The 16,913-nt window shown below is 42.0% G+C and overlaps 1 protein-coding gene across 4 annotated transcripts in view; it reads right to left on the bottom strand.

Annotated features, from left to right (window-relative positions):
• The window catches only part of SASH1 (SAM and SH3 domain containing 1), a 195,254-nt gene extending 193,469 nt beyond the window's left edge, over positions 1-1,785 (bottom strand). The window contains exon 1 of one of the 4 annotated variants that reach the window (XM_032873140.1): positions 883-1,785. In XM_032873140.1, the coding sequence (XP_032729031.1) occupies positions 883-1,038 (156 nt within the window). In that variant the 5' untranslated portion in view covers positions 1,039-1,785. The remainder of the gene's footprint in view (positions 1-882) is intronic. The other 3 variants (XM_032873141.1, XM_032873142.1, XM_032873143.1) reach the window with 3 other exon arrangements.
• Positions 1,786-16,913: the final 15,128 nt, after the last annotated feature.

The following is a 16,913-nucleotide window of genomic DNA, read 5'->3' as shown; positions in this document are numbered from 1 at the left end:
TCAAAAACTACACATTCCATCAGAAAGATAAAAGACCCCAAAGTAAATAGAGAGACTTTTCAGACAACTGCCAATTCCAAATCTTTACAGTGAAATTGACTCTTCCTGTGTAGATTAAGATGTTTGACTGTAATAACGCCCACCCATCTGATTCCGGGCTACCTGCCTACCTACAGCTCCATCAAAATACATCTACTAATTCCCCAGGGTTTTGAACCCTGAACAAGTGAAAGCTTCATCTCCATGCATAAGCACTATTTTCCAGAAATTATGCCAAATCCATGGGCGGTTTTAGTTACTGGGCATTTCAAAATACACGACAATACAGATTCAGCGAAATAAGTCCTATTGTTTTTCGTTCCAAACATAAAACAAATATCCTGTAATGCTACAAGTTGAAAAACTGCATACAGAGTAATAAGGGTATTCTTGGGCGGTTCTGAGAAGATGGTTGTTTTCCTCTCGTGGTCAGACAACAAATGGTGAAGAGATAAACATCAGTCCCATCAGCCTCTTTCCCAGTCCAACTGTGAAAGCACAACAGCCAAGTACTACTTATTTACATCTACTCTTTGCAGGAAGCTTTCCAGCCTTTTCCACACCGACCTCTCAGCAGGTGTCCCAGATTAAACTGGTGACCATCGCACCCGATTGTTTAAAGAAAGATCTTTCATGGGATCTGGGGCTGGTTATTTTTTAATTAGGGCTTGAAATCCTATACGGTGTGTATTCAACCCCCCTGGGACCGACAGCGAGAGAAGGACAACTCCGAGGAGTGGGCTTGCCAGCTCCGGCGAGCGCGAACCGAGCGCGAGTCGCGGAGAGAGCTGTCCCGCCCGGGGGCCTGTGCCCCGCCCCTCCCGCCGGCTCCAGGTAACTCACCAGGATGCCCATCACGTCGGTCCAGAGCCGGGAGAACGCCTCGGACATGCCAGCGCCCCCCTCGGGCTCCGGCTCGGGTTCGGGCTCCGGCTCGGGTTCGGGCTCCGGCTCGGGTTCGGGCTCCGGCCCGGGGCCGGCTGCTCCCGCGTCCTCCATGGCCGCGTCCCGCGCGCGCGCTCGCCGGCGGTGCGTCCGGGTCGGGTCCCCCCGGGCGCCCTCGCTCCGCACCAGCGCGCGGCCGGCCCCCCGGCGCCGGTCCCCGCCCGCCGCGTCAGCGAGCCGCGCCCCCGCGCCGCATGCCCCGGCCGCCCCGGCGACCCCGCGGGGGCACCCTCGCAGGCGCCCGCACCTCGGCCCTAGGCGGCAGCGGGCCGCGCTACTGACAACTCCAGAAACTTTGTCAGCCCGGCTCGGCGCGGCCGCGGGGTAGCAGGAGGCAAAGTCCGCACCACCGAGTGGTTCGGCGGGGAGCGCCGCGGCCCCGCGGCAGTTAAAGCCGCTGCAAAGGCGGTTCTTCCTGGGACCGGGACGGGCTGGCGAAGGCGCTCGACTCGTCCCTTCCAGCAAGTCTGGGCAGGGCCCCGCTGGGCTGAGCGCGGGGCCTCTGCCCCTGGGCGGGCGCGCCTCGGGACCCCTCTCTCGAAAATGAGCTCTTCCAGCTCCACATGACTCTCTCCCCTCGACGCGAAAGAAAGCGTTTAGCAACAAAAGGTGCTCTGATGTCAGGCTCTTTGCATGGAAATGAGCCACAGGCAGGAGAACAAATCGCCTGTTGAAAGAGCAGCCGCGCGGCGGCTCCCGCCGGCCCAGGCTCCCAATCGCGCCATTCACTGAAGCCTTTTCGGTCCCAGCAACTCGAGATCTTGAACCTCCTCTCGCCGAAAGAGTTTCCCCGAGTCGTCGGTGTGGTTGAACAACCCGTACCTCGCCCCTCGCGAAGTCGAGCGACCTCAGGAAATAAAACTCTGCAACCCGCAGCCAGGACTTGCCACAACAAGTGGGAAAGCTTGGGCACGAGCCATTGTGTGCACCGTTTTTTACCACGAGCGGGACAGTTTGGTTCCTGGATGCTCACAGTGCCCTCCATTGCTGGGGGTTTCAGCTATTTAGGGAAAATGAGCTTCAGGTTTTAATGGTTGCCTTACAGCGAGGGCATAGGGAAAGGCCGTTTTCAAAACTCCAGGTTACGGTTGTAACCGTTTAGCCAACACACACTCTGGGTCCCACGTGTGTGTTTTCCCAAGGACAAGGTCCATGACGGATTTATTTTAGAGGGAAATAGCCCTGTAGAGGTATTTATCCTTTTCTGATTCGTTCTTTAAAACCCACTCTGAGCATTTCCTCTGGGAGATGACAATACATGTCACATCTGATTTGGTGACTGATCACTTCGCCAAACAGTTAAGAAATGTAAGGATACAGATGTAGTGAAAAGAAGGGCCATCTGTACCCCAGTGTTCATAATCCCAATGGTCATAGTCGCCAAACCATGGAAAGAACCGAGATGCCCTTCAACAGAAGAATGGATAAAGAAGCTGTGGTCCATATATACTATGGAGTATTATGCCTCCATCAGAAAGGACGAATACCCAACTTCTGTATCAACACGGACGGGGCACTGGAGGAGATGATGCTGAGTGAAATAAATCAAGCAGAGAAAGTCAATTATCGTATGGTTTCACTTACTTGTGGAGCATAAGGAATAACATGGAGGACATTGGGAGAAGAGGAGGAGAAGTGAGTGGGGGGAAACCGGAGGGGGAGACAAACCATGAGAGACTGTGGACTCAAACAAACTGAGGGTTTTGGAGAGGAAGGAGGTGGGGGGTTGGGTGAGCCTGGTGGTGGGTATTATAGAGAGCACACGCATTGCATGGAGCACTGGGTGCGGTGCATAAACAATGAATTTTGGAACACTGAAAAAAATTAAAATAAAAAAAAAGAGAAAAAAAAGAAAGAAAGAAAGAAAGAAAGAAAAATGAGAGAAACAGCTCCAAAGTGAAAGGACTGAGTGGTACAAAAAAGCAGGTGAGATGCCCCAGGCAGAAAGCCCTTACTTGCTTTAGAGGCCTCTCCAGGTTTTCGTTTTGTTTTTCCTTCTGAGTCCACATAAAAGGAGGGGAATAAGATCATGTCCTTGAAATCCCCTTCCTAAAGCAATAATTACTGGAAACACCTATCAATGCAAATGGGCATATAGCCCTTACAGGAAAGTTCAAAACTGAAAAAACTTTTCCAAAAGTAATTACACTTAGCAGTATATAACCCCTGATGATGAAAATCCCTGACTTTTGAAAAGCAAGAAAAAGAATGAGAAAGTTTTCCCTTGAGAGTAAGTAGGCATCATGTTGAAGAGTGAGGAGTGCTGGGCACTGAGTCAACATGGCCAGCCTAGTGCTTTCCTGGGTTGATGCAGGAGGTATACCAGATACACGCTCTCAGAGGCTGCGTTGGGGAGGGCTAAATTTCCAGCACCAACCATGACTCTTACTTCTTGACTCATCAGAGAACCTAAGGGCAAAGCATTTAACCTTTCTGTGCTATAGTTTCCCAATCCTAGATGAGGCAAGGCCTAACTAATTGCCACCCAACTCCTCAGAGGTGATATTATATTTCAGGGTCATCTAAAGATAGGTACTTTTTAACAACACATATACACCTATCAATATAATTAAACCTTAACCAGCATTTTGGCACTTCTAGAAATCACCCTACCCTAGATATTAAAGTTCCTTTTCTCGGTGCTCAATAATAAGTAACATTTGGTGGCATTGGAGGGGGGGATGTCGATACCTATAATTTTGCTGTCTATGGATAAATAAGAACTGTGGAGGAGGAGTCACTATTCGACTTCTACAACATTAATAATTCTGTTAGCCATTTAAAAAGTGAAGCTGAACTTCTCTCAACTTCATAATGCATATACTCAAAATGAGTCCAATTACTTCTCCCAAATTTGAGTCTTTTCTCCTTTAGTTAATGTCAATCATTACTTTCAAAAATTTCTTTAGGGGCTTTTTAACAAATGTAAGAGAATGATCATCAGCATCATGATCAAAATACATAGGAATCCTGCTCTCCCTTTCTTCCATTTCAGGACTCACTCTCATCTAGCTAATTGGAATTGTTATGGTGTTGGTGAATGAATTCCAAGGCAAGAAAGGGATCTAGAAGATTTTCCAGAAATCTAGTGGAGACCCAAAAGTTGATTATGAAAAAATTCTGTGAGTCCTAATAAATATTTATTGCAAGGAAGGAAGAGCATCAGAATGTATTCATAGGGGCACCTGGGTGGCTCAGTTGTTAAGCGTCTGCCTTCTGCTCAGGTCATGATCCCAGAGTCCTGGGATTGAGCCCTGCATTGGGATCCCTGCTCAGGGGGAAGCCGGCTTCTCCCTCTCCCACTCCCCCTGCTTCTGTTCCCTCTCTCGCTGTGACTCTTTCTATCAAAATAAATAAATAAATAAATAAAATCTTTAAAAAAATGTATTCATAGAGAGTAAATATTAATAATACCTGTCTCACTGTTATTTCTTAAAAATTAGTCATTGCACATATATATGTGTACACATATGTATATATCTACGCAGGCATATATGTATAAATGTAAATATGGCTTCCTGTGTAAAAAGTAGTTCTTGCTATGAGTCAGGATCTTAATAGGTTAAAAGTAACTAGTCTAGAAATTGTAGGGTGTTACCTGCAGCCTATTTAGGTCGTCATTCTGACATAAGAAAGATAACCGGTCTATTGCTTGACATTAAAGGTGGAGTTAATATAATGGGATCAGGACAGAATTGGGTTTGGATTTTCACTCAAGTTGTTATAAGACATTGGACAAGTTATTTTTTTTCATGTGTAAAATGAGATAATTCCATCTATGTAATATGATTGTTTTGAGGTTATTTGTAATAATGAGGGCAATAATTCTCTATGAATTAGAACCTCTTCCCCCTTTTCCCTCCCTTTGCTTTTCCTTCCCCTAACCACTCCTAGCATGAGGTGATAGCTATAAGCTTCCTTGTTTATACCTTACTCTTATACAAAGGGGTAATTCTTAGTCTTGGAATGTAGTTGCTGACTAAAGGACCAGAGAGTCACCTCTGGCAGGGTGGGGTGATGAGGACCGGTCAGTTTTTACAGTCAGCATAGTAAGAACAGCAAGAACAACATCTGTCATTTACTGCAAATCTACTTTAGGTCAAGCATCCCCTGTGACATTTTAAAAATATTTTAGTTAAATGGAGTTTATGATTTCTCACCACGATCTAACCCCTCCTCCTGCTCATTTCCCATTTCAGTCCTTGTTACTTCCATGTATTTGTTCAAGCTACAGAAGTCAAGAGACCAACTTGGGTCCTTCCCCTCACTTACCAATACTCCTGTCTACACCACGGATAAGCCTGTTGATTACTGCTTCCTGAATACTTGTCAAACTCATCCACTTCTCTTGATCTCCACTGCCACTGTCTTAGTCAATTCTACCACCAGCACTTTTTACAATATTTTATCTAGATCACTGCTTCTCAACATGCAGACTTAAGAACAGAAGCATTGGGGGCGCCTGGGTGGGTTAAAGCCTCTGCATTCTGCTCAGGTCATGATCCCAGCGTCCTGGGATCCAGACCCGCATCAGGCTTTCTGCTCAGCAGGGAGCCTGCTTCCCCATCTCTCTCTGCCTGCCTCTCTGCCTACTTGTGATCTCTGTCAAGTAAATAAATAAAAGTCTTTAAAAAAAAATAATAAAAAAGAATAGAAGCATTGGCATCCCCTAGGAACTTGTTGGAAATGCACATTTCTGGGCCCGCCCCAAGCCTACAGAATGAGACAATCTGGGGGCAATGGAACCAGCCATCTCTACTTTAACAAGCCTCCTGCCCTCTCCCACCAAGGTGATTGTGTTATCTGTTCACATTTGAGTGCCATTTGGAACTATGGAAGTGTCAGAATAAGGAAAAAGAACACATTGTTAAGGAAATGTGAAGTTTTAACATGTATTGGGTACCTGGGTGGCTCAGTTGGTTAAGTGTCTGTCTTCAGCCCAGGTCATGATCCCAGGGGTCCTGGGCTTGAGTTCCACATCAGGCCCCATGCTCTGTGGGTAGTCTGCTTGTGCCTCTCACTCTGCCCTGCTTGTTCTCTCTCTCTGTCTCAGTCTCTCTCAAATAAATAAATAAAGTCTTAAAAATAAATAAAATATATTGAAAAACCATACCATTAGATTGGTAAAAGGAACCGTCATAAGATAAATAGGAAAGAGTAGGATTCCAAAGACAATTCCCTCTCCATGCTTCCTGTTTTCCTCTCTTAGGTATCAAGTCTCCACAGGACACTTCTCATATGAATTCAGAAGTAGCTTCATGAGTTGAAGTCTTGTGGTTCTTTGCCTTAAATCTTGTGAATTCAGATCCCCAAATCCGACACTTGGTTTTAAACAGCAATTAAATATTGGAATTAAAATGTATTATCCATAAGATAGTACATGTTTTAGGAGCACAGCTTCATTTAAATACTTGGGTTTTGTTTTTTTTTTTTTTAAGACAACACCATAGTCTGCACAGAAAATGTGAGATTAGATAGAGATTAAGTCTGGAAGATTATAAATAGTCCAATTTATTTTTTACCATACTGCCTTCTGAAATTGAGCACTGAAAATAGATAAGCTCATTTAATTTTTGCCTACCATCAGCAGCCCCCTCTGGCACTCCAACTCAACAATGCCTCGGGGATCTAACTTTAAGCAAAGACTGAAATGCTACATTTTTTCCCCTTGACCATAATCCCAAACAATTTTTTTTACAAATGCCTTAAAGGTGAACCAAGCCCCTGCTTAAGCATTACCTGTTTAAAAGCCTCTTCAGCTCAAAATATTCAGTAAGAGAGATGAGAAAAGAGCTCAGAGCAAACTAAAGAGGAATTAAAATAAAGTGAAGACAGATCTCAGGCTAGGGAGAGAAGGTAAATAAGTAAAACCAGGATTCAGGGCTAGAAAGAAATGCTCTTCTCAGAAATCTCTTCTTCCACTCTGATTAGCTATGTTCCTAGCCTAGCCAGTTAGGTTGTTGTCTGTGTTGATGCTGTGTAAACACCAAGGGTCTGCCCGGGAATGATTCCATCAGGCATGAGAGTATCATGACTGAGATTTCCTTTTACATAGTAGGGTCAGACTAGATAATTTCTAAAGCCATTTATGATTCTAAAATACCAGGATTCTGAACTATACAGTAAGGTACCCTATATGACAAGAAGCTAAGACAATTCCTGTGGGCTGCCAATAGTGATTTTACAATGTTTAAGGCAAAGAACCAGAAGACGTCAACTCATGAAACTACTTCTGAACTAATATGAGAAGTGTCCTGTGGAGACTGGATGACTGGATACCTAAGAGAGGAAAACAGGAAGCATGGAGAGGGAATTGTCTTTGGAATCCTTCTCTTTCCTATTTATCTTTTTAGCTTAGGAGAGTATTAAGTGGGGGTGGGTGGTTGGGGAAGGAATGTGCTAATAAGAGACAAGAGATTTTGTTAAATATTTCCAAATTATGCAAGGAAGGGTTTAAAGCCACAGCTGGGAAGTATCACCCACCAACTGAAATGCTTCCTCAATCTTGTCTATTTTATAAACTTTACTGTATAAGAATGCCTACTTGGCTGTCCCTATTGGTTAAACACACTTGTGAAAAATAAGGTTTTTCCATTAAATTAAAAATCTCCAGTTAAAACCGTTGCTCTGCCTCTTTAAGTTCCATAATACTATGTATGTGTACGTGGGACAAAAGTTTCTCACATAATTAATCCCAGTAACCATAGAAGACAATTATAATCTTATCTGGAATTGAAGTATTAGCCAAAATACTTCAGATGAACAACAACCCAAAATAACCTATGATTACAGACATTTACATATGATTATTTTAAAAAGAGGGGAGCACTGTGCTGAGTATAGCATTCTGAAAAAAATTCACGTTGACTCATTAAAACAAAAGAAAAGCGTGATACCCTTTTGCCGCTCACTTTTTAAAAAAGAGTCACGCATTTATTATATAAATTACTTGAGGGAGAACTACGGGTCTTAGATGTACTGCCCAGGCTGGCATTAAATCTCTCTATGGTTCTGCTTGACTCTGTTCTATATCTTTTGTGAAGAAGCCAACATTTCCGATCACAAGGAGCAAGATTTAACAGAAGTAAAATTTATCTCCTAGCTATTTAAAAACAAAACAACAACAACAACAAAAAAAACCAAAAACTCCCATTCCTATTCCTGGAAGAGAAGAAAAAAACCCTCAACTTTCCCTTCAGCTATAAAATTCCATCATTTTAGAATCTTAGAAACACATATCTTCCTTCTCACGCAATCTGACTCCCTTCCTTTCCATGAATAGTAAATCTTACGGTTTCCCCCTCGTCATTCAAGGCCATTGTCCCTTCTCGGGTACTTTCTTTCCAATTGCGCTTCCTGTGACAAACACAGGCATGAGTGCATGGGCACGTGAACACACACACACACACACACACACACACACACACACACACACACAAAGGCTCAGTTATCTCAGTTTTTCTGAGCTGTCTTATACAATTGAAGATATAAATAAATGAACTTGGTGAAGAACTCACCAAGAGAGATGGTGCCATAGAAAAGTCTCAATGAGCTTCTCACATATGGAGGCAGAAATCTGAAAGACAGGACACTGGGGTCATATTTTTAAATAGTGCCCTGGTCCAACTTAGAGAAACACTTCCCTGTTTAGGGAGGCACATAACAGGCTGTGTTCCTTCGGTTAGCGCTGAATAGGTTTGAAATCTAAAAGAAATATTAATATGGGGAAGCAGGCACCAGATTTTCTGCACCATTTCCCTCTCAATGAACCCAAATATGTTTAAAGGAACCAAAAAATGGATTGTCTGGGTATAATTTTTTCCCTATGCCTTGTAAATGAAACAACTAGGTGCTAGCTACTCTTTATCTAATGAACGTTCTCAAAAAATCATATGATGTTGATTCCAAAAGCAAAGAGACACTGAACAAAGGACACTTGTTCAAGAAATGAGGTCATTTGGACAGTCTATCCATTAGGAAAAAGCCTATTTTGCTTTCAGAGGTCACCTATTAGGGCAGGAAATCCATCTTTCAGCCAGTGGACTAACATCTGGCCTAAGTCTTCTGGGCCGAAATGTCAATTTCCTGGTCTCAATGGAACACACATGAAAGAAGAAAAGATGAAAAATACAAATCTTCCTTTGGGGAAGAATTCCTCAACAGTAGCATAGATTATAAAAATTCTCCAAAAAACAGCTACTTTTGAGAGATCAAAACTAACAAACAAAAAAAATATCTGTCTGAAAATTTTCTTTCTGTAATAACTACTTAAAGGCAAAATTAAGGGGCTAAAGCTAAGTCATAGCAAATCAACCATTCACTGGGAAATCCATAAATAAATCTACTCTAGACCAGCTCATCACCATTCATGATGATTCATCCCAGACTGGGCCAGATTTGCTCTTGAACTATGAGAGAGAGAGAGAGATCTACTAAATCAATAGGATACAACTTAAAAAAAAGAGAAATGGGAAGATGTTAAACCAACATCACAAAATAACCTTCTAATACTGGTTAAAAGTGTCATAAATGGAGTGCTTGGGTGGCCCAGTCGGTTGAGCGTCTGACTTGATTTCCGCTCTGGTGGTGCTCTTGGTGTTGTGGAATCCAGCCCCACGTTGGGCTCTATGCTCAGTGCAGAGTCTGCTTGGGATTCTCTCCCTCCCTCTCCCACTGCCCCATCCCCACTTGGCATGTGCTCTCTCTAAGTAAATAAGGGGCGCCCAGGTGGTTCAGTCAGTCGGGCATCTGCCTTCAGCCCAGGTCATGGAATCGAGCCCCACAGAGGGCTCCCTGCTCTGTGGGGAGCCTGCTTCTTCCTCTCCTGTCCAACCCGCTTGTGCACACACAATCTCTCTCTCTCTCTCTCTCTGTCAAATAAATAAATAAAAACTTAAAAAGTAAATAATTAAATAAATAAAATCGTTTAAAAAGCACTATCAAACATTTCATGTATAATACTTATGTTTATACTACTTCTTGTACTCTGAGAATATCGCATAATTTTGACTAGTCTTTCTCCTACTGGTTTAAATTAGAGAGATTTTGGTCTATTATTAATTCATTCAGTCTGTCATCATGCAACAAATATTGAGTGCTGATTACGTTTGACATTGCGTTCCGTATTAACAAAAGATAGCTGTGGTTTTCAGGAGCATTTAATATATATATATTTAAATGATGCGTTATACTGTCCAATTTAGGTTGGTTTTATAATTAATGGCAATGCAGAGCCTAGAGGGAGGTGAAATTTGAGACACGGCAGTCTTTAAGTCATGCTCCTAATCTAGGCAAGTGGTTACAAAGATTAGTAATATGGGTACTTTATCACACGCATATCGGTTCTTGCCTGATCTCACATTGCTTTTCCAGCTTGATTTTCTGTTAGGATCCAACATTGAATTACTCTGGGAGGCTTCTATCTACCTTTTCCCACATTCTCTGGATTTTTCTATTTTCTGCTTCTCTGTTTTGTTCAGTCTATTCATTTTTCCTAAAATATTCCCGCTTTCTGCCCTCAGCTTTATTGAGATATAATTGACATTTAACATTGTGTAAATTTAAGGTGTGCAACATGTCAATTTGCTACACTTATATATTGCAAAATGATTACCACCATAACATTAACACTTCCATCATCATCATCATGTCACATAATTACTGTTTCTTTCTTGTGGTGAGAACATTTAAGATCTACCCTGTAAGCAACTTTCAAATATATAATAGTATTACCAACAATAATCACCATGCTATCTATTAGATCCCCAGAACTTAACTGCCTTACAAATAAAGTTTGTACCCTTTGACCAATATCTTCCACCCCTCCAACATCCCCCCACCCGGCCCCTGTCACCATGGTAACCACCATTCTACTCTGGTTCTGAGTTTGGCTTTTTTAGATTCCACATATAAGTGATATCATACAGTATTTGTCTTTCCCTGCCTGACTTATCTCACTTAGCGTAATGCCCTCAGCGGCGATCCATGTTGTCACAAATGGCAGAATTTCCTTCTTTATGATGGCTGAATAATAATTCCGTTGTATTTATATTTATACATATCACATATTTGAATCCATTCACTTGTTGACATATACTTAAGTTGTTTCTATATCTTGACTATTGTGAACAATGCTGCAATGAAAATAGGAGTGCAGATATCACTTTGAGATGCTTTTTTTCATTTCCTTTGGATATATACCCAGAAGTGGAATTGTTGGATCAAATGATAGTTCTATTTTTAGTATTTTGAAAAATCTCCATACTGTTTTCCATTGTGGTTTTACCAATTTACAGTTCAACAGTTCACAAGGGTTCCTTTTTCTTAAGTATCTTTATTGTATCTTTATTTTTTATTTATTTATTTTTGAGAGACAGAGAACACGAGCAGGGGGAGGGCCTGAAGGACAGGGGAGGGGGGTGGAGAGAGAGAAGCAGACTCCCCACTGAGTGTGTAACCGATGTGGGGCTGGATCTCACATCCCTGAGATCATGACCTGAGCCTCAATCAAGAGTTGGATGCTTAGCCAACTTAGTCACCCAGGCACCCCTCAAGTATCTTTATTTTTTGAAAGAGTCACAAGATATGATGGCTAGTAAAAAAATAAAACTGGTATAAATGAGAAGGGAAAACTGAGAAAGACAAAACTTGGGGAATACCAGCATTCAGGAGAATGTCATAAGGAAATGACACAATGTCTGAGTGAGGGCAGTCCCAGAGGGGCTGGATCATGATGGCATGGCACATTGTCAAGGGAGGTGAGAATTACAGGAAAGAGACATCAGCAGTGTCCAATATGATGGAAAAGTCAACGGAACTGAATACTCATTTGGGGGGGTCAATATTAATCTTACTTGGCCAGTGCAATTTCAGCATCAGAGGAAGGAGTAGAAACTACATTGCAGGAGACTGAAGAATGATGGAGAACACTGGATGAAGAAAAATGAGAGTCAGGTGGGTCCACAAAATCTGAAGAAAGGTTTGTTTTTTTTTTTTAAAGATTTTATTTATTTATTTGACAGACAGAGATCAAAGGTAGGCAGAGAGGCAAGCAGAGAGAGAGAAGGAAGCAGGCTCCCTGCTGAGCAGAGAGCCTGATTCGTGGCTCAATCCCAGGACCCTGGGATCATGACCTGAGCTGAAGGCAGAGGCTTTAACCCACTGAGCCATCCAGGCACTCCATGAAGAAAGGTTTTTAAGGATGTGAAATATTTGAGTGAATTTGTAAGTTAAGCAGAAAAGAACTGGTAGAGAAGGAGAGGTTGGAACTTTAAGACAGGGTAATTCTAGAAGATCCCAGAGGAATTGATGGTAATGATATTAACAATTTATATTTTTGAGAAATTATTGCTATTGGTTTCTCTTATTTTGAGGCCAAATAGACTACCTCTTTCTTGCCAACACATTTTGTCCTGCCTAGTAACACAATAAAATTATCTAAGAATTCTTTGTAAGAATTTTCCTGTGCTATACACAGACCACCTTCAGTGGATTTTTGGATTTTTATTCAAACATTTTAAGTATTTTAGTTCGATAAATTTTCGATAAATCGAAATTTCAGTTAGATAAATATTTATGAAATGTCTACTGTGCTCTCAGCATTGGGAATATAAAAATAAGTTCCAGATCCTGATCTTGATCAGCTTAGTCCAGTGAGGGAGACAGACACAGAAACAAATATTCTCAACCCAGTGCCATAAAAGGATGCACGGGTTCTTTATAAACTGAGACTAGATAGTCATTGTAGCCTGGAGGCATCGTGGAAGACTTCCTACAAGAGGCATTCTTTGAGTTAATAAGTCTTGAAAGATAAGTCAAAATTAGCTAGCTAGACGGGGGCTAATTTGGTTTCAGGCTATGAGAACAACAGAAGCAAAGGCATAAAGACATGAAATAGCGGTATGTGTTGGGGGAACATAAAGCTGTTCTGGAGAGAGAACGACTGGATCCAGAGCTCAGGGTATGGGCTGACCAGTCACACTTCACTTTGTATGCTGTAAGCTGAAGAGGGTAGCCTTAATGCTTTGGAAGAGCTCATCTTTTATATTTCGATGCTCCCTAATTTCCTTTCTGGGAGGGTAACCTTCCTTTTACTTTCGAACGGCACCAGGAATGGCAGCAGCCCCTGGGCTGGGTAGGTAATTCCCCAGCTTTCTGATAACTGGGTGCACATGAAATGCCACATGCACATTAGGGATGTAGTACAATTTAGAACACTTCATTAATGTTGAGGTCATACCTCCCCAAAGGCCATGCTGAGTTTTCCTTTTTCTTTCCTATATTAGTATATGGGCCACCCCCCTTGATATTTTCTGGCAGCAGTACCAATCAGCTTTATGCAAAGGATCTCATCCCAGATCTCTCTGCTAAGTCTGTGATCTGAAGCAGTTCACAATCTCTCTGGCTCGCCGAGTCTTTAACTCTAAAATGAAGGGGGTACAAGAGATATTTGAGGTTTCTTCCATTTGTGACATTCTGTAAAGCCAAAGGAGGGGGGGGGGTTAGGTATAGAAACTGGCTTAAGGAGAGGGCACCTGGGTGGCTCAGTCAGTTAAGCATCTGCTTTTGGCTCAGGTCATGATCCCAGGGTCCTGGGATGGAGCCCCAGGTTGGGCTTCCTGCTCATCAGGGAGCCTGCTTCTCCCTCTTCCCCCTGCTCATGCTCTCTCTCTAGTTCTCAAATAAATAAATAAAATCTTAAAAAAAGAAAAAAAAAGAAAGAGGCTTAAGGAATAAGGACTAAGGAAGTAAGGAGGTGCTAAAAGTCTGGGGAACAGGGCTATATATTCCCTGGTAAGTGCACGGTATTTATACAATGAGTGGGTTATGGAAGATAACCCGTCTAAGAAATGGCTTATGTGTACCTTCCTGATGAGACTAGAGTGGTCCTCAATTTTCCATTTAGGAATCAAACAATGTCTTCATGAAGGTGGCAATGAGATGTGACTGGTACAAAGAAAATCATCATTGTAAATTAGTGTAAGATTCAGAAATTTGGCAGGATGCATCAAAATCCAAAACAATGTTTATATCCTCTAACCTGGTATTTAGATTTCGGGGAATGCATACCAGTAAATTATTGGGGGGAAAAATGAGACACTCAGGAGCTTATTATTGCATTTTTTATAATATTGAAAATTTGGAAAGAAGCTTCATGTTCCACAAGAGAAAAGTTGTCAAATGAATGATATTGAAAGGATAATATCCACTGATTAAAATGTTAACGTAAAGAACATGTAACAGCATGAGAAATCCTCTGTAAGAGATTGTGAACTCTGAGAAATTAAGAGTGCTAATGAACAGAGGTGAGAAGAAAATCTGCAAATAGGCTATGCTGTTCTTTGAAGTATAGGAGATCAATAAATAAATTTTTTTGAACAATAAATGAATGTAAAATGAAAACTGGTGATGGATGAGGTTGTTGGAATTTTGAATTAAATTGTCATTGAAAAGTTCTCTATGCGGTTACTCTGTTGTTTGATAGTTAACACAGAGTTAATGTTAATGGCTAACATTTATTGTTTACGGTGGATGGACACTATCCTATAGATTATATATTTTGAAACACTAAAAACACGACCTATTCCCCCACTGCCTTCCAATACATGCCTGCTACTTTTCTTCCTTCAGATTCAAGCCTTCATGGAACAAAATTCAACGCTGGCCAGACATGATTGCGCTCTAATGGTCTGACGAATGAATGAATGAATATTTCAATGAATGAGAGTGGCAGAGACCGAAGCCCACGATACTAGTGCCTTAGAATGCAAGGTGTCTGGCATGACACCAAGGCAGAAATTCCCAGTACTCACTCAAAGTCTTAGACTTCTAGTTTCTCTATGTAAATAGTTGCAAAAATTGGAAGGATTGAGTTTCTGAGGCTAAAAGACAGAGTTCTCAAAACCCAGTTTCAGAAAGTATAACCTTTTATATTACTTGTGATAATTCTTGAATGCCTCACTGTTAGATGATGGGGTGTGCTGAGAAAGGTTTACTTATTGTAGCCTTTTGGAAAAGGAATAGGAATGTATTATGGCAAATTTTTAAGGAATGGAACCTGAATGGATCCAGCATCCAATAAAAGCAAGCCAGAGCTGTTGGGAGTCACATTTTAAAAGGGTTTTCTCAATATTTCCTCAAAGCTTCTTAATAATAACAAATATTCAGGAATGACCTCTTTTGATCCACCCATAGGGTTTAACTTACTTGGTTTTGCAGTTATGATGATAAACACGGTGTAGTAAATTAACAAGAGCTCCTTATTAAGCTGAATTATATCACTGGCTTATGCATGCCTAAGTTTTTTAGAGGCCATTGGAATTGCTTGTCTGCCTCCAAGAGAAGTATTGAGCCTTTGGTCTGCAACATAAGCAATTTCACCCTTGATTTTCCTTGGATACAGAGTCTACCTTCTTTACTATTCATCTCAGCTTTTCCACTGAAAGAAACTACTTTTGAAGTTGCTCTGTGCCGTTGGCTCTTTCTCCTGATCCCTTCCCTTTCTGGCTGACGCAGAATGGGACTCAGTCAGCCAGGTGCCCTGTCTGATCACCATTATATTCCTCGAGGCACAAATGGCAGTATTTTTAAGCAATGGCAATCTCGGGGGTTTTATTTCAACAGCTCATGTGACATAAAGAGCCTCCCTTTGATCTTTCAAGCATATACTCAAGACACACACCTCTTCCTGTAAATCTACGATCCCCACCTGAGCCAGAGCCTGGGCACCTCGGAAAAGCAATAATGAAGAGTACTTGAATCATCCCAACATATGGTGCCTGGTTTCTCCCAGAAATATTTATAACCTATGGAGGACAACCAGTAAAACTTTTCATAAACCAATGGTGTCAAACAGTTGGTGCTCTAGGTCTATAAAATAAAATGCCTAACTTTCAGTGCCTGTGAGAAGGAAAATTGAGAGTCCGAACGCACGCTGCCCAGTATTTCCTGAGAGCTTTCTTCTAATCATAGATGCGTTCTGGGCAAGCCAATTAATCTGGGCACCATGCCCAGGAGTGGACAGTGTGTGGCTGGATGTTAACAGCATGACATATCTCTCTGCCCTGTACCCACTTAATTTGTCCCTGGCTGGAATACATGAACTTTTCCTTGTGCTATTATCATCATATCCTGTCTAGATCGAAAACAGCTACAGAGTGGCTCCCTTCATATTCAGTGAATTAAAAATAAAAAGACCCGTCTGCTCCACACTGCCTCCACCGGGGACTCTGGTGGGTTTCTACTCAGCTTCTCCCGTCTAAAATGGGAGAAACAGAGGGAAGACCATGGAAGCGGCTTCCATCTGGAAAAAGATAAGAGTGAAATGATGGCAGATAGTAAACAGTGATATGACTCCAGTGATACTATGTTCTAAGAAAATCACTTGAAGGGGCGCCTGGGTGGCTCAGTGGGTTAAGGCCTCTGCCTTCGGCTCAGGTCGTGATCTCAGGGTCCTGCGATCGAGCCCCGCATTGGGCTCTCTGCTCAGTGGGGAGCCTGCTTCCTCCTCTCTCTCTCTGCCTGCCTCTCTGCCTACTTGTGATCTCTGTCTGTCAAATAAATAAATAAAATCTTAAAAAAAAAAAAAGAAAATCACTTGAAAAGCCCATGAATGTTTTAAATCAAGCTAGGCAGAAGTAATATTTGGACTCTGTTTTGATTCTAGTTTGAAAACACTGGTGTGCCAGGAAATCAGTGAACGAAAGGATTACTGTAGCCTCAGAGTTGGGAAGGGGAAGAATGTACTGGTCCACAGCACAAGGACTTGGTAAGGCAAAACTGTTCAAGGGTATGGCAGGTTTTCTTATTGCTGAGGTTGTGACAGGCCAAGGGAGCTCCCACGACCAAGGAAAGACAATCCTATAGATATAAATTAGCTTCAGTTTAATATAAACCTGATCAATCAAGGCATCGGAAAAAAAGAACACAAC

The sequence above is a fragment of the Lontra canadensis genome, unplaced genomic scaffold, assembly GCF_010015895.1.
Source record: "Lontra canadensis isolate GAN:19392208 unplaced genomic scaffold, GSC_riverotter_1.0 scaffold47, whole genome shotgun sequence".
NCBI classification, from domain to species: Eukaryota; Metazoa; Chordata; class Mammalia; order Carnivora; family Mustelidae; genus Lontra; species Lontra canadensis.
Note: the sequence above shows the minus strand (reverse complement) of the source record. Positions and strands in the feature narration are given on the sequence as shown.